Source organism: Rousettus aegyptiacus, unplaced genomic scaffold, assembly GCF_014176215.1.
Source record: "Rousettus aegyptiacus isolate mRouAeg1 unplaced genomic scaffold, mRouAeg1.p scaffold_m13_p_8, whole genome shotgun sequence".
NCBI classification, from domain to species: Eukaryota; Metazoa; Chordata; class Mammalia; order Chiroptera; family Pteropodidae; genus Rousettus; species Rousettus aegyptiacus.
This window is the reverse complement of record NW_023416311.1, coordinates 7760165-7782185: the sequence shown is the minus strand read 5'-3', so window position 1 is coordinate 7782185 and position 22021 is coordinate 7760165. Positions and strand designations below refer to the sequence as shown.

The window sequence follows — 22021 nt, the reverse complement described above, 5'->3', positions numbered from 1 at the left end:
ATCACTATATGTTTGACCCCCCTCGACCTCTTTATCCTCCCCACTCTGAAAACCACTATATTGTTGTCTCTATCTCCAAGATTGTGGTTTTTTTTGGTTCGATTGTTGCTTTCTGTCTTATACCGCATATATGAGTGAAATGATATGTTTCTTGTCCTTTTCCATCTGACTTCACTTAGCATGGTACTCTCAGATTGTTGCAAATGTCATTAGTTCATCGCTTTTTATGGCTGAGTACTATTTCATCATAGATATGTACCACATCTTCTTTATCCAATCATCGGCCAAAGGATAATGCGATTATTTCCGTGTCTTGGCTATTGTGATGATTACTTATAGGGATGGCTATATAATAATTTAACCCTCTATTGTTAAATATTTAGTATTCCTAGTTTTTCCTGTTGTGGATGCAGAACATCCTTGGATATGGGTTATATATCTATATCTATATCTATAAATATAGATATAGATATAAATGATTATTTCCTTAGGGTAAATTTCTAGTCTTTCGAAGAGACATTGCTAGTTCAAAGGGCATTCTCCTTAAATGAAGCCCTGCTGGTTTAACAGGATGTTAAGCAGGACTCTCCTTGATATTCCGGCATTGATGACTAGGGTTCTGGCTACTAGAGCCAAATCCCTTCTCAGGGGATGAGACCTTCAGCCACTACCCTGGCTATTATTCCCCAGTCTATATAGATGGACCTATAAAGGAGAGAGAAAAGGCATGGGAGCCTTGTGACAGTGCCTTGAAGGAAGCCCCAAGTAACTACTTATGGGAGGACTAGGAGGAGGGGGCTTTAAAAAGGAGAGACTGGGTGGGTGGGTGTGTGCTAAGGCAGAGAGTTGAAGGACTGGGGAGGTGGCAAGGCAGATTGCTGTGCCGGAGCAGCCAGCATCTCCACTCGAAGGTGTAGCAAGGAAGTGGGAGTCTTCCTTGTAATCGAAGGTTTGCAACAGAAAATGCAAAAGTATACATTTTGAAAGATTGAGGTAAAGATGAAGTAAATAATATTTTAAAATATCTGGCAGCCACGATGGCTTTATACTATCATTACAACCTCAAGGCAATGCCTGCTTAGAGTAAGATCAACTGTTAACCAGAGGAATAGAAATGCTTAATACAAGATGCCTTCTTGAAACGTTTCCATTTTCTTAACTGATTTTTCCCCGAGGATGATTAGATTTTTACCTCAAATATAACTGAACAAATCTCCTTGAGAGTCAAAGAAACATCAGCTCTACTATTTTGTTGTTTCTGCCCATTTTCTGAAGATTAGTTTATTTGGAACTATAATATAATTTGTAAATCCAATAACTGGACATAGGAATACACAGAAAATAAAGCGAAAGAGGAGGAGAGGGTACCACTCTTAGCTCTTTTGTATTGTGGTCTCTCTCCTCTTCTGTTAGCAGAATATGCGCGTGTGCGACATCGCTCATCAGTCTGCATTCAATTGTCAGAAAGCTTGATTTCTTTCTTTTTATTTGTTTGATAACAATAAATGGAAGTAGAAGTTTTACTCGTTTCTCTCCCGCACCCCAGTGGATTTTGTTTATTCTCCATAGTTCACGCAGCCCCCCCCAACCCCGCCATGAAGACGGCTGGCTCAGAAAAGGGAAGGAGAGAGATGGAGAGGTAGATGATGTCCTGCTCCCTCCACTTCAGGTCTGACCTGCAACATGGGTAGCGGGAAGAACCGTACACCCTTTCTGAGAGCGGAGTTTTAAAACCGGAGTGGAATTTTTTAAAAGACTTCTTTTTTTTTTTTTTTTTTTAGAGCCGTTTTAGCTTTACAACAAAAATTGAAAGGATGGTACGGAGATTTCCCGGCACACAAATAGCCTCCTCCATTGTTAACATCACTCACCAGGGTGGTACCCCCCCCAAGGATGAACTTATTATGTTGATATGTCATAATTATCCAAAGTCCACAGTTTGTGTCATTGTTCACTCTTGGTGGTGTGCATTCTGTGGGGTTGGACAAAAGTATAATGATATGTACCTATCATTAGAATATCATGTAGAATATTTTCACTGCCCTAAAAGTTCTCTGTGCCCTGTCCGGTCATCTCCCTCCATCCTCCACAACTGTGGATCATTTTGTTGTTTCCCTAATTTTGCCTTTTTCAAAATACGATATCGTTGGATCGTACAGTATTAGCTTCTTTCACTTAGTAATACTCATTTATGGTTCCTCTATGTCTTTCATGGCTTGATAGCTCATTTCATTTTAGCACTGACTAATACTCATTGTCTGAATGTACCACAGTTTATTTATCCACTCACCTTCCGAAGGACGTTTTGGTTGCCTCCAAGTTTTGGCAGTTATGGTTAAAACTGCTGTAAACATCATGTGGAGGTTTTTGTGTGCACAGAAGCTTCCAACTCCTTTGGGTAAATCCCAAGAAGAGCAATTGCCACGTCATATGGTAAAAGTATGTTTTGTTTTGCAAGAAATCGCCAAAGAGGCTGTACCATGCTGGCGATGTATAAGAATCCCTGTCCCTGAACATCCTCACCACATTTGGTGTTATCACCGTTCTGGGTTTTGGACACTCTAATCTGTGCGTAGCATTATCACACCATTGTTTTAATTTGCATTTCCCTGATGGCATATGATGAGGAGCGTCTTCTCTTATGCTCCTTTGCCATCTGTATATCTTCTTTGGTAAGGTGTTTGTAAAGCTCTTGGGCCTGTTTTTTTTAATCGGATTATTTGTTTTCTTATTGCTGAGTTTTAAGAGTTCTTTGTCAGTTTTGGATAGCAGCCCTTTATCAGATAGATGTGTCTTCCAAAAATATTTTCTCCCAGTCTGTGGCTTGTTTTCTCATTCTCTTCATAGTATCTTTCACATAGAAGATGTTTATCAACTATTTTATTCACAAATCATGATATATCTAAAAAGTCATCACCATACCCAAGGTCATCTAGATTTTCTCCTATGTTATCTTCTAGGAGTTTTACAGTTTTTTTTTTTTAATTTTACATTAAAATCTCTTATCCATTTCAGTTCCGTTTTTTGTGAAGGGGGTAAAATCTGTGTTTAGATTCTTTTTTTCTTTTCTTTTTTTTTTTTTTTTTTGCGTGTTCATGTTCCTCTGTTCCAGTATTACTTGTTGAAAAGACTCTTTGTTCCATTGTAATACATTTGTTCTTCTTGCGCAAGATCAGTCGACTGTAATGTATGGGTCTGTTTCTAGGCTCTCAGTTTTGTTCCATTGATCTATTTGACTATTCTTTCGCCAGTACCATAGTGCCTTGATCACTGCAGCTTTATAGTAAGTCTTAAAATTAGATAGTGCCAGTCTTCTTTGTTCTTCTCCTTCAGTGCTGTTTTTGGCCATTTTGGATCTTTCGCTTTTCCACATGAGAATCAGTTTGTCGATAACCACAAAAATAACTCTCCGAAATTTCCATTAGGATCGCATCGAATCTACATGTCAAATTGGGAAGAATTGACGTGTCGGTAATATTGAATCTTCTTATTCAAGAACATGGAATATCGCTCCACTTATTTAGTATTTGGAGATTCATCCATTAGTTTTGTAGTTTTCCTCATATGGATCTTATATGTAGATTGTAAAATTATTACCTAAGTATTTAATTTTGGGGAGTGCTAATGTAAATGGTATTGGATTTTTAATTTCAGATTCTACTTGTGTTTTGCTGGTTCACAGGAAAGCGGTTGACTTTTGTATATCAACTTAATAGTCCGCAACCTTGCTATAATGGCTTATTCTAGGAAATTCTACATTGACAATCATGTAATCTGTAAAAAAAGATAGTTTTATTTCTTCCTTCCCAGCCAGTACACCTGTCATTTTCTCCTCTTGTCATATTGCATTACTATCTTTGTCCTTTTGGGCTACACTAAAAAATTGCCGTCGACTGAGTGGCTTATAAACAACAGAGATTTATTTCTCACAGTTCCGGAAGCCTGGAAGTCCAAGATCAAGTTGCCAGCAGATTGGGTATCCGGTGAGGCTCACGCCCCGGCTCATAGATAGCCATCTTCACTCAGCGTCCTCACGTAGAGGAAAGGGGTGAGGGAGGTCCCTGGGGTCTCTTATAAGGGCACTAATCACATTCATGAGGGGTCCACTCTCATGGCTTAATCACCTTCCAAAGGCCTCAGCTCCAAATATTATCACCTTAAGGGGGGGGAGTACGTTTCAAAATATGAATTTTGGGAGGACACAACGATTAGCTAGGACTTGCAGTGTGAAGTTGGAAAAGACTGGCGGGAGGGGCCATCCTTGCCTTGTTCCTGATGTTAGCTGAGAAGAGTCTAGTTTCTCGTTATTAAGTACGATGTTGTAGAATTTTTTTGTAGATATTCTTTATCAAGACGAGGAATCTTCCTCTATTCCTAGGTTCCTGAATTCATTTTGTTTTAATATTTATATATTATCACTAATAATAATAAGCTCTCTGAACACAGTTTAGGATTGCTTGTTGTAAGTGCTTTGTCTTTAGAATGACAGTTGAAAGATTCTATTTCCAAGTCTCTTGAAATAAGCCCTCTCCTTGTGGTTATCTACCAAGTAATTATATAGATTCATTCATTTTAATTTAAAATTAAATTAAAAGGACAATGTTTTTATAAATATTGTCCTTTTAATTTAGTTTTATTTCTAAATTATGTAAAACTTTTACACAAATCTGCAGTCAAAACTAATAAAATAAAATACTTTTAGAGAAATCTATCTTCTATCTTTTCTCTTACTCCTACAGGTAACCTAGGTAACCATTTTTATTAGTTTTTGGTTTATCTTTCCATTGTTACTTATATATATAGAAAAAGTCATGCGTATGTGCATTTATGTCCTTTCTCCTTCTAAAAAACAAAACAGGGCCAACTATACATACTATTTTATACCTTGCTTTTTTTAACTTGACAATTATCCTGGAGATCATTCATAGCTATATGCAGTGTTCTTCCTCATGAAAACTGTCCAGTTTCTGCTTAAAATTGTGAGGCTGTACCATTCCTCTATTGATAGGTCCCTGTGTTCTTTCCATTACTTTATTGTTATAAGTGTCAGAATGAATAACCTCGAGCATATGCCATTTCATATTTTTGCCAGTATGTTTTTGTGATAGATTCTTAGTATCGTATTGCTGGGTCAGAAGATAAACGCATATGTTTTTACTTTATATTTCGTTAAACGACGACATCCCTCTTGCTCCCTCCCCACAGTCCTGGTGACCACAGGAATACAAAGTTTTTTTAAAAAAACCACAAAACAGAACCTAAAAACTGATGAATATCTTTAACCTTATGCCCGCGTCTCTGTGTTTTTAGAATAAAAATATCAAGATAACTTTTTCAATAGACTTTATTAAAGTTTGAGTCTATTTTTAAAATTTTATTTTTCCTCTGAATCGCAAATTTTAGGTTCTAATAGAAATTTAGAAAATAAAGATACAACGATATAAATAAAAATCATGTAATTCTACCACCAGAAGAGAACCAGTATTGATATATTCCATTTATTTTTCTGACATTTCTTCTTCCCCCTCCCTCCTCCTTCCTCCAGAGAGCCCCAGATATATATGTTAGTGGGTATGTTCATATAGATATGCTTATGTATGGCTCTCTCTCAGTTGTATGGTTTGTAATTATAAACATAGGATTATACTATAAGTTTCGGTTTTTTAGAGTATTTTTAAAAGACCATTAAATATTCCCCCAAAACACTTTATATTCTATCATATGAAGATCTCATAATTTACCTTTTTATTGTTGGATATTCAGGTTGCTTCTAGGTTGTTTTTGCTCTTTGTTAAGGATCAACTTTGTGTATAAATCTCGTCTGAGTCTTTTCTTAGAGCTATTTCTAGAAATGGGTTTCTGGGTCAAAGGGTCTGCCGGTCTGTGTTCGGATTCACCATTCGGTTATTCGTGGTCTCACAAGCTGGAAAAAGCACCCAGATTCACATGCCCCCCATATATTTAGAGTTATTTCACCTTCTCGTCATAGAGGAGTGCTCACTTGTATCACAAAGAAGAAGAAATTGTTTTATTCACCAGACATTTGTAGCAATCCTTTATCAATAGACCAGGATGAAACCTGAAGGCGTGGTTAAATTGAGACCAACGCTAGGGCACAGTTTACTGATATGCATAACTCACCATCAGAAGTGAACTGATTTCTGACTCAGTTCACATTCTGTCATATCCTCTTATCTCAGCACATTCAACCTAGACGCTTTTGGACATGACTTATGATTTACATTATTTGTAATCTGTTAATTGAGGAGTAGGACATTTAGTGTATTTGGCGATGGAACCAATGCCCCAGTTATCTAACATAATCAAATTATCCTGTGTGAATGAGCTTTGCAGATGATTGAGGCTAACCAGTTAAAGTGGTAAAGTTTTTTAGTGAAAAGTTCTAATATTAAGAACAGGTTTCCTGACTTCTTGATTATAAGGGACTTATCAGTGTCAATGAGTTTCCTTCTGTGCATTTTTTAAGGAAATGGGGAATTCCTTGAAAACAAAAGTCTTCCTGCATAGATTTAAGTGGGATATTTTATCTCCCGTTGCCTATTGGAGTCCCCATGTTTTGGAGGGTCTGAAACCCATAATGTGTGTGGACAAGCCTTGATTGAACACTTGAATGTGCCAGGCTGGCCCATGCTGGGGGCTCGAGAGACCCAGGCGTTGCCTTGAGAAACTAACCCCAGTGTGGAGACAATGACTCAAAGAGTGGCAGATGGATGGCCTGACGCCCTAGGTTTTCATAGACAGAGGCAGACAGAGGTTTGATGTAGAAATTAATTGGAATCTGGGCTCCCCTGATTCTTGGTTCTCAGCTTCTCTGAGCCCACGAGGGGCCTCAAATTACAGGATCATGCATCTGGTGTCTCTAGAACAATATATAGCCTACGGGAAATGACATCACCTTAGTTGCCATTGCTTTTGCTAGAGCTTGGTCATGGCCACGGGAAGGGCTCCTCGGGTTGTACTCTCAGAAGCAGTTATGACTCAGAATCAACAGAAATTGATAAGTAATTGGGTAAGGACAGTGGGGAACAGATGTGTGCCACAATTTTCATCTCTTTTCAATGCCCCGCGCCTATTGTGTATGTCCCTTGGAGAAAGCCTTATTATTCTGGACCAGATGAGAAGCCTGTGGGGATGTGGGGCTAGCTACCCTCCCCCACGACTCCAGCTTTCTTTTACCAGAAGCGACTGTGTGGCCTTAGGCAAATCTTTGACTCTCTCAGTTACCTGACTTTAGTGGGGCTGGGGGGCGATGCACAGAGCTGATTTCAAGGCGTATCAGGAGCGCCCGATTTTCTACATTTAAAGTGTTTAAAATCACCTTCGGTCCCTCCCCCTCCCCCCCCCCCAACACTTCTTTTGGTGAGCGCGGGAGGGGGCCGCGGGTAATAATAATAACAGAGCGCCCTTTGCTAAACGCTTTTCCTCCGTAATTCTCCCCGAACCCTAATCTGAGACATCCTGGGCTGAATCCTCTCTCTTGGCCCAGCGAACCCATTCGATGACAAAGATGCAGAGGTCGGGGAGGGACTTTTCTTGCCGCCCCAGGGGCCTGCCCTTTTTGGGCTCCGCCCAGGCCCTGCGGGAAGGTAAGGGCAGGGGCGGGGCCGGACGGGGCACGGGGGAGGGGGTTCGGCCGCAGCTTAGTGACTGCACGGGCCAGCCAGATCGTCCCACACCTGCCACGATCTGATGTGTCCACCGCCTCTGACCCTGCCAGTAATGCTGCCGCTGCTGCTGCTGCTCCTGGTCCCCGGGCTCCTGTCCAGCGCAGGTGAGTGAGGACTGAGCCCCTCGGAGGACCCAGGAGCCCTCGGGACTCTTCTAACCTTCTCTAGGGACCCAGAAGCCCTGCTCCCCACCCCCCTGCAAGGACTCCAGCCCAACAGCCCTCCCCAAGTTTCTGGAGCCCTATAGCCCTCAGCCTCCTTTTCTCTCCCTCGCTGACAGATTCCTTTCCAGGTTTCCAGGAGACCCGTCTCTAGCCTCCCCAAGAGCTTCCGCTCATTCACACTTCCCAGGGACCCCAAACTATCCCAGCCCATCTCCAGGGGCCCAGTGTCCTCCCCAGACACCCTTCCTTCCACTCGCTGTAATCCTCTCTAGACACCGGACCCTCCCTGTCCCTGGGGCCTGGGGTCCTGTGAACTGACTGTTCTCCTCCTGTCTCTGGAGTCTGAGGTTGGACTACCAGGGGACGCCAGAGGCAGAGGAGCAGGGGAAGAAGGGGCCCAGCCCTCCCTGGGGTTGAGGAAGAACACAAGGTCGCCTTCTCACCCACCTCTGCTCATCACCCTTGCAGAGGTTTCCTCAGTGACTGCCCATTTCTGGGGTACACAGACACACACAAGCACAGAGAAATAGACAGACACCACACTATACACAGCCACATCTCCAGCCTCACCTGGGCACCGAGGTATAGGGCTCATGGACCGACTCACGTAGATACAAGCAGAGATACCCTAAGAGGAAGCGCGCGCGCGCGCACGCACACACACACACACACACACACAGCGCACACCCAGGCCCATGGGAAGATGGGCTGATAGGAAGCCTGGACAGCTTTGGCACTCCCAGCAGAGGTTGCCGTGGGCAGACAGAGCAAACAGACCCCGGAGTGACCTGCCCCACCTTAGCTGGCCCAGAGGGAGTATTTACCTTGGTTCCAAACCCAGTGCTGGGTGTCTGCCCATGCTTGGGTTCTCCATAGGGCAGTGCCTGGGACCCTGTGAGATGGCAGAGCATGGTTAGGTCTGGGCGGGGAGTCTCTGGGGCCCTGTCAGATGTTCTTAGACTGGGGCTTGGTGGATCCAGAGGTCAAGGGGCCTTGTCTGGATGCCCACTGCGTGCCAAGGCATCTGGAGCTGCCTATGGCAGAGATCTGCCCTCAGAGAGCTCCCAGGTGAGAGGGTCACTCCCATAAGCAGACAGCAGCACTGGGTGACAAGAGCCCCTGTGGTTACCTGGGGTGAGGCAGATTCTAGGAGGGGGCAGGCGAGCTAGATGAGGGCATTTGCAGCACAGGATATATGTGATGGGAAATTTAACTGGAGACACAGAAGATCATGAGCAGGGTCCATGTAGGGGGCATGGGGAGAGGACACTGGAGAGGAGGGAGGGGGCTGGCTCCGGCACGGCCTCTGGGCCACAGTGAGGCCCCTGAGCTTTACCTGGAGGGTGGTGGAAGCCACGGGAGATTTCGGGCAGAGGTGTGGGCAGCTGGGAGTAGCACTCGCCAAGTCCTGGGAGAGTGAGGACCGGTCACCCAGAAAGGAAGGGGAAGCTTTTCATGCTACATTCATTGTTTGTTTGTTTCTCTCGAATTCATCTCTATTCCCTCGCATGAATATGCTAGTTTTTCCACTGAGAAAAAAAAAAACAAAATTGAATCGAATTTTGGCCTGGATTCTTCCAAAACAGTTAGTGTGTTAAAAACTTGTTCTGGATGAAAAGACATGCCAGAGACATGATGACCAAATGCAGTGATGAGTCCCCTGGATCCACAGTCCCAGGCTAGTGGAGAGCGGACTTCCAGAAATCGGGCATGACCAGGCGTGAGCGTGAGCTTCTGTTCCGCAGCTCACCAGCCCTGCGACCCGGAACAGGTCCTTTCGCCTCTCCAGTCTCAGCCTCCCCGTCTGTAAATGGGATACCAGCTGCCCACAAGACGAGGAGGCTACGCCATTGATAGCAGGTGATGCCTATACATTGCGGAGCGCAGTGCATGTTAGGTACAAGGTGAGGTTCAAGAGATTGCCTCTCCTGCTGTTTCTCTGACTGTTGTTTTTTGACCAAAGGCCAGAGAGTAGACTCATTGCCCTAACAAGAAGGAGGGGTCGCCCTGGGATTCTCTGATGTCCAATCCATGTCTCAGCGGGTTTGGGGCCTTCGGCCCTGAGCAGTGGGCCCCCCTTCTTGATGCCTCTCAGCGCTATTACCCTCCCTGGCAGGCCTCCTTCCCCTGTGAATAGGAATGAGCTCTGGACCGGGAGTCAGAAGCCTGGGTCGGAGCTCCCAGTCAGGCAGGTTCTTGTTGGCCATGTGACTGTGGACGTCATCCTTCCTGCCCATCCTTCCCTCGTCCTCCTCACCTGTGAAATGCAGCGGTTCCAATGGTATCTACTGTGCACTGCTGTGTGTCAGAGCCATGGCTGGGCTCCGGCCACAGCGGCTCCCTGTGTGGGAGGCAGCTGTGCCTCAGCAGCGAAAGTAAGAGGAGATGTAAAGGTCCCTGAGCCAGAGTCTCGAGGGGAGTGGCGGTGGCGCAGGGGAGATCTAAGGACAGGGAAACCCCCACAGAGGAGCCCTCCTTGGTGGCAGGGACCCTGTTTAGCTCCTCTCCCATGTCCAGTGCTTATCACAGGCGACTGGGTAGGCGTTTGCTGCACAGCTTGCCGTCCGACTGCATCTGGAGCTGACGAGGGCAGGGGATCGGGAATCTGGGCATTCCAGGAGGAGGAGCAAGCCCGTGTAAAGGCCCGGTGATGTGATCCTTCAGACGACATGGCTCTGTGTCCTGTTTTTTTTCTTTCATGGCTACCTTGAGGATATTGGTGATAATAGTCAGAGCTTGTTATGCGTGTGATCTCATTTCATTGTATGGGGTGAGGTCCCCTGATCCCCCTGTTTTACAGATGAGGGAACCGAGGCACAGAGAGCCTGAATAAGTTTCCTAAGGGCACACAGATAGGAAGGAGGAAGAACTGGATTCAAACCCAGGCAGTCATCCAGGTCCTTCTCGGGCCAGTGACCTTCCTCAGGGCAGACCTGACCTTCAGTCTCTCACCTTTGTTTTCCCTCAGTCTCCTTGAAGTCACATGTGCACCGGCGTGGGCTCATAGAACTGGCAGAGGCCATAGACTGTGTTGGCCCCCGCAGCCCCTTGGCCTATGTTAGCTACGGCTGCTATTGTGGCCTGGGTGGCCATGGCCAACCCCTGGATGCCATTGACTGGTGAGTGCACCTTTGGCCTAGGTTAGAAGGTCTCCCATCCCCTAGGTTAGTCAAGGCCTATGAGGAAATTGCACATGGTACTATTGCCTTGTAGGCAGAAGGCCTCCTAGTGAGGACACCTTGGTGCCAGCCGCCCTCCCAAACCTAGTCATGGAATGATTACTTTAGCTGAATAAAATAACATAAAGTCGATCAGACATAATGCACCAGGAACTATCCTGAGAACCTCTTTGAGTCCTCACAACAGTTCTATTTCAGATATGAGGAAACTGGGGCACAGAAAGATCGAGTAACTTGTCTGGGGCCACATAGAGAGTAAGGGTAGGAGGGGCTGGGATTCGAACCTAGGTAGTCTGGGTGGAGTCATGCCCCTAATCCCTGCACTCTGCTGCCGTGTGAGAAGTGCCTGTTCCATGTAAGACTGTGGGCTTAGATCTTTCTATGACTTTCTCTCATTTACCCTCGTGGCCTTCGTTGGACACAGGATGATGGCTATCCCCATTTTATGGATGAGGGGTCCTGAGGCTCAAAGAAGCACAGCCACTCATCCATTTCCACACAGCTAGTAGGTTAGAAGAAAATTTGTCTCTTCCCTAGCTCGGATGCGATTGTCACTAACAGGTCCTTGCTTAGGCCTGTGCCATCAAGGCTCCTGTTGTTAGCCATGCTTTCCCACTCTGGTCGTCTGGTTCCTGTACATTTTTCCAGATGCAGTCCAGGTATCACCTCTTCTAGGAAGCCTTCCCCGAAGCCCAGCTGGGTATGACACCTCCTCTGGCTTCCAGATTCCCTCTCCTTACTCTATATCTCAGCATTTGTCACTATGCATGGGGCGTCTGGTGGCTTGTCTGCCTCCGCCACCAGACTGAGAACTCCTGGAGGGCAGAGCAGAATCTGGCTCACCTCTCCCTGCCAGACCCAGCGGAGTAGGGCTGACGGCTAGATGGACACAATACTAGTGAATGAATGAGTGATGAGTAGGTTTAGGGACATCTGTGGGTATTCCTCAGGGAAGTTTTCAACAGTAAATAATAATGATAATAATAATTACAATAATAATAATATCATTATTATGTGTCAGGACTGGATATTAGCGACACTGTGGTTCTATTATGTGTCAGGCCCTGGACTGGATGCTAGTGATACTGTGGGGTACAGGACAGAAATGGCCCCACCTTCACAGAGCTCTGTTCACTGAGAAGGTCAGATATTAATCAATCTTACTAATGAGGATCTTGTTATAAACCTGCTATGAAAGGAAGGAACCTGGTTTTCTGAGAGGGTGTAGCTAAGAGACCCTTATAGCCTGGGGTGATGGGGGGGCCTGATGACATCCTGGGGGTGGGGCCCAGTACTTAGGCTGAGACCTAAACGGAAGAGTGCGCATGAAATTGTGGTCCCAGGCAGAGGGCAGGACGTGGGCAAAGACAGGAGGCAGGCTCACTCCAGCAACGGGAGGTGGGTATGGCGGGAGCTCAGAGACTCAAAGCGAGGCAGGCAGGGGCCAGGCTTGAGCATCCCCATGGGGCGGAACCAATGCAGGACACACCGGGCTCAGCAGAATGTTTTTCCCAGGATAGGGATTCTTAGGGACAAAGTTTGGACTAGAAGATGCTGTTCCCTTGTGGGTCCTCAGTCACTCATAGTCGTGTCGTAGGACGATGTCTGGGAGAGTAGCCCCGCCTTCACTCACCTGCCGCCCTGCCCGTCTGCCACCCACAGGTGCTGTCATCATCACGACTGCTGCTACCAGCATGCGAATGAGGAGGCTGGCTGCAGGACCAAGGTGGAGCCCTACTTCTGGAAGTGCGTCAATCAGCACATCATATGCGGTGAGTCCTCAGCAACACCTGCATGAACCTTCCCGAGGGACTCTGGGGCATCCTGGTCATAATCACTTATCACTGCTTCCAACTCTCCATACACCTCTCTTTGGATTTATCTAATATAAGTGACCTTTAATACCGAGCACTTAAAAATATAAACAAAGAAACCTATTTCTTGGCTGTCTGGACAAAGAACTGAAAAAGATAAGAATGACACCAGATATAAACAACTTAAATGTCTATTAAACGGGGCCTGGGTGTGTAAGTCCATGATGTATCCTCACCGTGGAAGACCCTGCAGCCTGGAGAAAGCATAAGGTAGAACCACGTGCCGACGTGGAAAGATGGTGCGTGAAAGAGCAAACCGTCGAAAGACACATGCAATGATACACCGTTTGTGTTAAAAAAGAGAGAAAGAAACTTGCAAATAGCACCAAAACACCTTCCGTGACTACATGCATGTGTATACAAAGCTGAGAAAAAGTTATGTAAAAATACGCTCTAAACTGAGGATGGCCGTCATCATCTCTAGGGACAGGATCACGTTGAGAGGAGTGATGTTCTCTGTCACGTTTCCATGTTTTACAAAGAGAATGGCTTCGTGAATTCCTCGTGAATTAAAAGTTAAAAGGAAAAGGAATGCACGGCCTGATGTGTTTAAGGGTGAAGCGAACCAATCTCTGCAATTTACTTTGCATCAAAAAAATAATAATAAAAAAAAAGATGGATGGATGATGGATGGACAGATTATTTTCTGATGGATGGTATCTATTAGCGGGGGTGATTAGTGTATCTAGTTGTGGTTTTGATTTGCCTTTCCATAGCGATGTTGAGCATCTTTTCACATGCTCGTTGGCCATTTTCATATCTTTGGAGAAGTGTGTATTCAAGTCTTTTGCTCATTTTTAATTGAGTGTAAGAGTTCTTCATATATTCTATGTATTATACCCTTATCAGATATGTAATTTACAAATATCTTCTCCCGTTCCGTAGATTACCTTTTCATTTTCTCGATAATGTTTTTGACATACGAAAGTTTTAATTCGGATAAAGCCAGTTTATCTGTTTCATCTTTTGTCAATCATCTTTGGTGTCCTATCTCAGAATCCATTGCTAGATCCAAGGTCATGAAGGTTTACCCCTGTTTCCTTATAAGTTGTATCATTTGAATTCTTATGTTTAGGTCATTGATCCACTTTGACTTAATTTTTGTATATGGTGTGAGGTAGGGGTCCAACTTCAGTATTTTGCATGTGGATATCCAGTTGTCCCAGTACTATTTGTTGAAAAGACTCTTCTTTCCCCACTAAGTAGTTATGGTACCTTTGCTGAAAATCACTTGACCTTAGCGGATGACCTTCAAGGTCAGTTTCCTTACCTTGAAGATGAGTGTGGCAAAACAATTTTTAAAAAGGGTTTATAATGTCATAAACAGATTGGACAGGGATTCTTACTCTCTCCCATTCCCTCTCCTCCATCCTTCATCCAATCCGAACCTCTCTCTGTTCCCACTACCTCCCACTAGAGAAAAATGAGGTTCTGGTGTGACTGTCCACTAAAACCACAGCTTCTGCAACTTGGTCTGTTCTGGAGGGAAGGCGTGAATCATAAGGGTTACTAGAAGGATCTTCTTAGAGATGTACAGATCCTCAGCCATTATCTCCTTAGCGTAACTTAGGAGCTGGTATAAAAGTAAAGCCGAATTAATATGGAGACATAAGATCAATATTTAGGACTGAAAGTGCCCTAGACGTCATCTTGTCCAGTCCTCTTATTTAGAGTTGGGGAAACGGAAACCCAGGGAAAGAAGTGACTTGCCTAACGCGACGTCAGTGCGCCCACTCCTGGGGCACACTCCGTGTCCCCAAACTGCCCTCTGTCCGTGTGGGTGCGGAGGTGGCGAAATGGGCCTTGACCTGGAAAAATGCTGAAGATCTTCCCTTTCTACTTTCAGCTCGCATGTTCTCCTTGCCCCTGACCAGGTGAAAATGGTGTTTGTAAAATATTTATTGGTGTGTCTTCTGGTGGAGTCTGTGCCTGTTTACAGAACTGCCCTCCCTGACTAAACTAAGAACCAAAATATCTATTATGCGTTTTGGCTAAAAATATTCTCCTATTCTGTTTGGAGGGATTCTGAACATAGTTGTTTACTTAATTACAGGTGTGGCCCATTTTCCATTTATGGGCCTGACTTAAATATATTAAAAAGAATTTTAAGCCTATAATAATATTTACTGGCAGGCCTTTATTTTAAACTTAACCCTTGGAGGAGCTATTTTTCCTTTTGAGTTTTTATTATTCTTGAATAACATGATGCCATTGGTTCCTGAGGCCTTGGAGCAGTGAGACCAAGTCTTGCTTTTGAAAGACTCTGTCTTGCTCAGGAAGGAGGGTGGGAACACAAGGGAAGTACAAGAGGACTTAGGCTGGAATCATGGTCCACCCCATCCCAGCTCTGTGGCTTTGGACAAGTTACTGAATCCCCTGAGCCTCACTTTACACATCTGTCAAACGGGAACAATAAAACTTAGACGCTGCATTTGTGTGAGAATCGGAAACAATGTATGGCATTTCTGTATTCTTCCAACAAATATGCTTGAGAACGTACTCTGTGCCAGGCTCCGTGCTAGGTTTTAGGCAAGAGGGAAAACCCAGGCTCTGTGGTCTAAAAGGTGGAGGGCGGGAAGTCGTGTCTGTGCCAAGTGCTTCTGTAAGAGCTGTTGGAAACCAGAGCAGGTGAAATACTGTACCTGCTACAGCGAGGATGAACTTGGAAAACGTGATGCTAAGTGAAAGAAGCCAGACACACAAGGTCACATATGGTATGATTCCAAGTATGTGAAATATCCAGGATGAGCAAATCTGTGGAGACAGAAAGATTAGTGGGTTGCCAGGGACTCAGGAGAGGGGTAAAGGGGGTGACTCCTTTAGGGGTGATAGAAATGTTTTGGAGCTAAATAGAGGTGATCGGTCGCACGACACTGTGGATATACTAAATGCCACTTTCAAATGGTTAAAATGCTAAACTTTGTGATGGGAATTTTTCCTTAGCAGGGGTGACGGATGAGGGATGTTCTTTTCGATAGAATGGCCAGGGAAGCTCTCACTGATAAGATGCTATTGAAGGAGAGTCCTGGAGAAGGAGCGGAGCCACATGAAGAGGTGCTGGGAATAAAGTCGGGGTGGTCTGAGGAGCACAAGAAGGACAGCGAGGCTGGAGCAGAGTCACCTGGGGTGAGAGAGACAGGCGATGATATCAGAGCGGTGGGGGCCAGAATCCATGGGGCATTGGAGGCTTTCCTCTGAGAGAGGCCGGGAGCCTGGGAGGGTTTTGAGCAGAGGAGGGAAACTACGTGATTTGCATTTTAACTGGACCACTCTGACCATGTCCTGGAGGGAGCAAGCGTGGAAGCCAGGCACTGGTTGGTTATAAGGCTTTGCAGTGATTTGGTGAGCCACGGTTAGGGCAAGTGGCGCCAGTGGAGGTGAGAGGGGCCTGGCCTCCGGACGTATTTGGCTGGAAGGTAGAGCTGCAAGACTTGCTGATGGATGAGGGAGGGAAGAGGACCTGGCTGGGGTGTTCGTCCCAGTCACTGGTCCTTAGACAGCTGGCTTCTAGCCAGCTCTGTGGGAACAGTGCCACCCTGGAGCTTCAGCGGCTCCTTCCTCTGGAGTCCCTACCCCCCTGGGTCACATTGTTCCAAGGGCGGCTCTGTCTCCATTGTGCAGCTGCCCAAGGAAAGTTTACAGGCAGAAGGGCTCCCTCTCTGCGCTGGTGTCGGGAGCCATTCAGAGACACTGAAGAAGTCACGTAGCTGATAGCCATGAAGCAGCTGCTGAGACTGCTTAAACAATGGTTCTAGGAAGCAGGGTGCGGAGTTAAAACGTTACTGACCCTGGAGGGGAGGTTTGCCTCCTAAAGAAACCCTTTTAAGATAGTGGAATGTTTTACACCCCAGAAAAGGATGTTTGTGCCCTGAGGGAAGGATATATAGGAACTTATGTAAATGTCAGCATTCCTATGGTAATGCACATTGTGCTTTGCCATTGTACTCTGTGCTTTGCTATTGTATCCAAAAACTTATATAAAGGCTGCGCTAAATAAACTCAAGGCTGCAGCATTGACTATATGCCCTCCCAAAGCGCTTTCCTGTCTTCTTCTTTTTTTCTGAGGCTTCAAAGCGCTTTCCTGTCTTCTTTTTTTCTGAGGCTTCAATTGAACGAGGTACAATTAGTACCTCGTTCAGGTACTAATTGACTTTAGCCAGCTGCCTCCGGCACACTGGCTAGTTCTATTACCGTTTTTTTTACAGATTGTTTTTATCTATCTATCTATCTATCTATCTATCTATCTATCTATCTATCCATCCATCCATCCATCCATCCATCCATCCATCCATCCATCTATCTATCCATCTATCTCTCTCTCTATCTCTCTCTCCATCTATCCATCCACCCACCCACCCACCACATGCTTTTTCTGATGCAAACCTGATTCGTGTTTGTCATGAGAAAACATTACAGAAATATTGTAATGTAGGAAGTTATACTACATCTATTAGAGTTAACTAGTTTCTATTAAGTTTGGCTTCTCTTCCTCCAGATTCCTGTGTGTGTATATATATAGACATACAATAATAATCATCAGATCACACTACATATATTTTATAATTTCTATCACTTAACATTGGAACATGTGGGTCAACCTTATTCTTTTAAAGCTAAATAGAAACCTATGTCAGAATTTTTTAATCTTGACACTGTCGACATTTGGGGCTGAATAATTCTCTGTTGTGGGGCCGTCTTGTGCACGGTAGGATGTTTAGCAGCATCTTTGGCCTCTACCAACCAGATGGCCAAGAGCACCACCCCCTCGCCCTCATATGTGACAACCAAAAATGTCTCCAGACATTGCCAAGTGCCCCTTGGGGGACACAACTCCTATATTTGAGAACGACTGGTCTGTGTCATGAACATATTTTGTTTTGACCACTTCCCCATGAACCAGTGAACAGGACCACAGAGGCCATGGCTGTTCATAAATCTTTGTGAGTTTGATGGGTCACGTGGTGTATTTGAGATAACTCTAGGATTTGTATGTAGCGGTGGGGGACGGGGGGGGAGGGGGAGAGGGGCAATCTGAGAGGAGGGCTAGAGAACTGTCCTAAAGGGACATTTAAATGGCAAGGGCAATTTAAAAAAGGTAAATTGTGTTTATTTGTAGGTAGGGAAGGGGGTGAAGGGGGATCTGGTAAGGATTAGAGCGCAGGAAAGCCACTTAAGCCCCCTGAGCCACCTTCTTATGGCATTGCCACTGAGTGGCATAAATATTTGAGATAGAGCAAATATAATAAATTAAACCTCGAAGTAGCTATTCTTTGAATTTTGTTGAGATTCTTTTTCTATGATGAAACATCACATGGCTAAAGCAGAAAAGTCTGAAATTACAAAATGTCAAAGTTTTATGGGAAATAAAACTCCCATAGACACTATATAGACAACTGCTTAATAAACCTTCTGGTATTTTTCCTGTCCTTTTCTTTCGCATCTATATTTCTAGTCCATAGCAGTATCGTATTGTACCCCTTATTTTTCTCTTAAGTCTAAGCTGTTTCCCATATTATCACAACTCCGCAAAACAATCCTCTGGTAATGAATCGTAAGGGTGGGCACATCCTGAGTTGACATCCCTTCCTGTGGACAAGCCATGATGCCAGGCATTGGGCAGGGAAGGGGTGGGGCCCTAGTTGGGGCGAGGAGACTAGGGTTTTCTGTTCTGTTCTGTAAGGTTGCGGTGACAGAACACTTTGCCCCGTGCCCGGCTCAGCGTAACTGTACTATAAACCCTAGCTCCCATCATCTTCAACTTTTTTTTTATCCACTTAATGAATTATATCCAAGGCAGTTTGCAGAGTGTTTCAACACAGGCTTTTGAAGTTGGGGGTGTTTGTGTTTTGCCCTTCTTCCCAGTAGTTTCCCAGAATGTGGGGAGCTTAATAAATGAACCTAAGTGAGAATTTTCCTTTCAGTCTCTGTTAATTTTTCCAATGAGGCAAAGAGGAAGTGCCAATCGTGTTATGGTCTGACTACTGCAGAGGTTAGACCTCTCGTATGCTTGCTAATCTCCACCCTCTTTTTTCTTTTTTCTTTTTTTTTAACCAAGACACTCTAGTTTGGGGACATAGAGCCTTCAGGCAGGCAACAGCATTCTAACCGGACTTTGCTATTAGAACTTTACCCTCACTGGCTCTTGTTTATTTCCTTATTTTTTTTTTCTTTTTAATATTTCTTACATTTATGAGATAAAGTTTTGGTTTTCCATTTATGGCGGTGATACTTTATTTAATGAAATTGAATGCCATTTAATATAATAATTTATTTAATCATTGATTTACTATTAAAAACGAGGGGATTTCAAGCGATAACCTTGAAGCTGTCACAAGCCTAACGGAGTCTGGATAACCCTGTGTGCAGTCATGAAGACAGACACATTTAATCGAGTCAGCTGGTATGGGGCCTGGAAAATCAATAGCCGGAGTGCTGGGCCCCCTGCCTCTCGCTTGCCACCTTCACCCGTCACTACGTGGCCTCCTGGTGCTGCTCCAGGAAAGAAGCTGATGAATTCCCTGACTCTCATGCTTCCCTTCGCTAGAGTCCCCAAGACCCTTGTGCATTTGGAGAGGGGACCTTTGAAGATTAGCCAACTTGAGGGCAGCCCCAGCTTTCCGAGTGCCTCCTGTAGGCCCTGGATTCTAACAACTTGGTCTACCCATTCCCCCAGCAGCCCTTAGAAGTAGGTGCTGTTAGTATCCTCATGTAGCACCTGAGGAACAGCCCGCGAAGGATGAAGCGATGTGTCTAAAGGCTCATGGCTACTACATCCATGACCGAGCTGGCTAATGCCAAAGCTCATGCTTCCCTGTGTCTCTGGAAGGGATTTGGGAGGATTTAAGAGTAGGTGGTTCCCCCCACCCACTCCTCAATATATGTGAATAATTAAAAGCCCGCACTAAAATGCAGTGGGTGACATGGTTAGGTGACATATCCATAGCAGTCTGAGGCATTGTACCTTCTACATGAATGAGATACGGTTTGAAGATCACAAAGTATTTCCAACCCAAAGTAATGAATCTCTAGTAGTGGAATTCCCAGCGCAGAGGGAGACTTATTTTGGGTAGCAACTTTTACATCTCTGTATAAGGCAGGTCCAGGATGGAGAGGAGAAATGGAATACACAATTGTTATCTAAAACGAGCTGCTTTACTTGAAGGAGCATCAGAAAGAAACTTGGAGAAGGCAGGCAGAGAAACATGGGCGGGGCCAACATTGAGTGCGTGCATGTCCAGGGCCAAGTCTCTCCTGGGCACTTTACATAGGCTTTGTTGCCCAGGCTTCTTGAGAACCTGGCAAAGTGGATAACGCCCCATTTTAAATGACAACTTGGCTCATTTAGGCAGGATCACATAGCTAGGAAGTAAGAGAGCAGGCCTGGATGGTTCCCTGGCAACCACTGCTCATCAAAATGGATCCTCAAACAAAACAGTGTAATCTTGATACAAAAGAGAAGGCAAACGGTAGTGTGGACTTTGGACTCTGCATCTGAAAACGCTTGCCTGGTAACTTCACTCCCCTTGTCTGCAAAACCGGGTTGACAACCCCTCCTCCCTCCTGGAGTTGCCACGACAATGGAGATCACGTGGTAAACTGTCAACATCCCACGTGCAACTTAAGCTCTTTCTGCCAACAGCATTCCCGGCTTCCCATCGTGTTTATACTCCAGCCTCTGCAAATCCCTGCTCTAACCTCAGTTTCCCCATTTCTTCCAGGACCGGCAGAGGACAGATGTCAAGAACTCTTGTGCAAGTGTGACCAGGAGATCGCATACTGCTTAGCCCAAACTAAATACAGTTTAAGGTACCTCTTCTACCCCCGTTTCTTATGTGGGCAAGACTCGCTCAAGTGCGACTGACTCGCTTGACTTGACATTTCCTTTTGCACAAGGAAATAAAACTCCTTTCCACTAATTAACAGCCACATCCAATTCTTTTCAAGGGGGAACTGAGGCCGCATGTTAAAGCTGCAACCTGTGTCTGCTTTCTCTCAACTTGGGGTTGGAGCCTGTTTGATTTCCAGTTTGGATAAGGTCAAAATCTCACACCTGTTTTATAAAACCACAACTCTTTATGACTATATTGGGTTTGGTACCATTTTTGAAGTACGACCTTTATGAAAAGGCTGAACTTCATCTTCTGACCTGCTCCCGATGGCAGTCAGATACGAACAAACATCGGCTACACACCTGGCCTTTCCTAGGTTCTAGGTTGAGGCAATATACAGATGGCCACCCTTGTGAAGTTCAAGGCTGGAAGTAGTTAGCTCGAGAAAGAATATTCTTTCCTATCCCACCCACTCCACCTGTAATGGTTAAGCTTTATTTCCTGATTACAAAAGTATTACGTATTCACTACTTTAAAAAAAGGCATATTAGAGAATTATGAAAGAGGAAAAAACATACCCTTAATTCCCACAATCCAGGATAACAATCAAGAAGAACTGCCTTTAGCATCTTAAGTATGCTGTCTTTTCTGTAATTTTTAAAAATGTAGTTGAGACTATATTTTATGATTTTCATAAGCTTTTCTTCATGTCTAAAAACTCTTTGGAAACTCCATTTTAAATCGTTGTATTAGATACTATTTTATAGATTGCTTACTTTTGGATATCGGTTATATTTCCTATTTTGATCAATTATTCATGTGATGAGAATGCTTGTGAATTAATCTTTGTCACTCCCATTGGCCACCTTTTTATTATTCCTTAACCTAGATTTGCAGAAATGAGATTCTTACATCGAAGGGTCTGAATATTTTAAAGACGTCCCCTTTTGATGCACCTAAGTTTCCTATGATTAGGAGTGTCTAAGGGAGGAGAGAGGCAGCTGTGGCTCTTGCTCTGTGAAGTGTCCATCCCTCCTCCTGGGAGTCCAGCGCAACCCACGTGCTTAGGCCAAGTCTCCTTTGCCCTCCTCACCAGAGCAGATGTGGGTTTCACGCATCTCTGGAGGAGGATATGGGGAGTGGGTTTGGGGGCACTGGACCTGGAAGTATGGTTAACTGTGGTCCAGCTCTGGCCTGGCTCCACAAACACCACCCAGCTTCTATCTCTTCGTCTGGAAATGAAAATAGTAACTCCCCAAGGCAGAGACCAGGCATATGCAAATACCG

The 22021-nt window shown here is 44.8% G+C and overlaps 1 protein-coding gene across 1 annotated transcript; it reads left to right on the top strand.

Annotated features, from left to right (window-relative positions):
- Window positions 1-7528: 7528 nt before the first annotated feature.
- On the top strand, window positions 7529-20766 carry LOC107502506 (group 10 secretory phospholipase A2). Its single transcript, XM_016129787.2, has 5 exons — window positions 7529-7607; window positions 7739-7792; window positions 10821-10971; window positions 12694-12803; window positions 20624-20766. Exons 1-5 carry the CDS (start codon window positions 7529-7531, stop codon window positions 20764-20766), a joined length of 537 nt encoding a protein of 178 aa, XP_015985273.2.
- The last annotated feature ends 1255 nt before the right edge of the window (window positions 20767-22021 follow it).

Coding starts and splice junctions, on each gene's coding strand:
- LOC107502506 (XM_016129787.2), top strand. CDS start 7,529: ATGCAGAGGTCGGGGAGGGACTTTTCTTGCCGCCCCAGGGGCCTGCCC. Junction 7,793..10,820: donor CGGGCTCCTGTCCAGCGCAG/GTGAGTGAGGAC, acceptor GTTTTCCCTCAG/TCTCCTTGAAGTCACATGTG. Junction 10,972..12,693: donor CCCCTGGATGCCATTGACTG/GTGAGTGCACCT, acceptor TGCCACCCACAG/GTGCTGTCATCATCACGACT.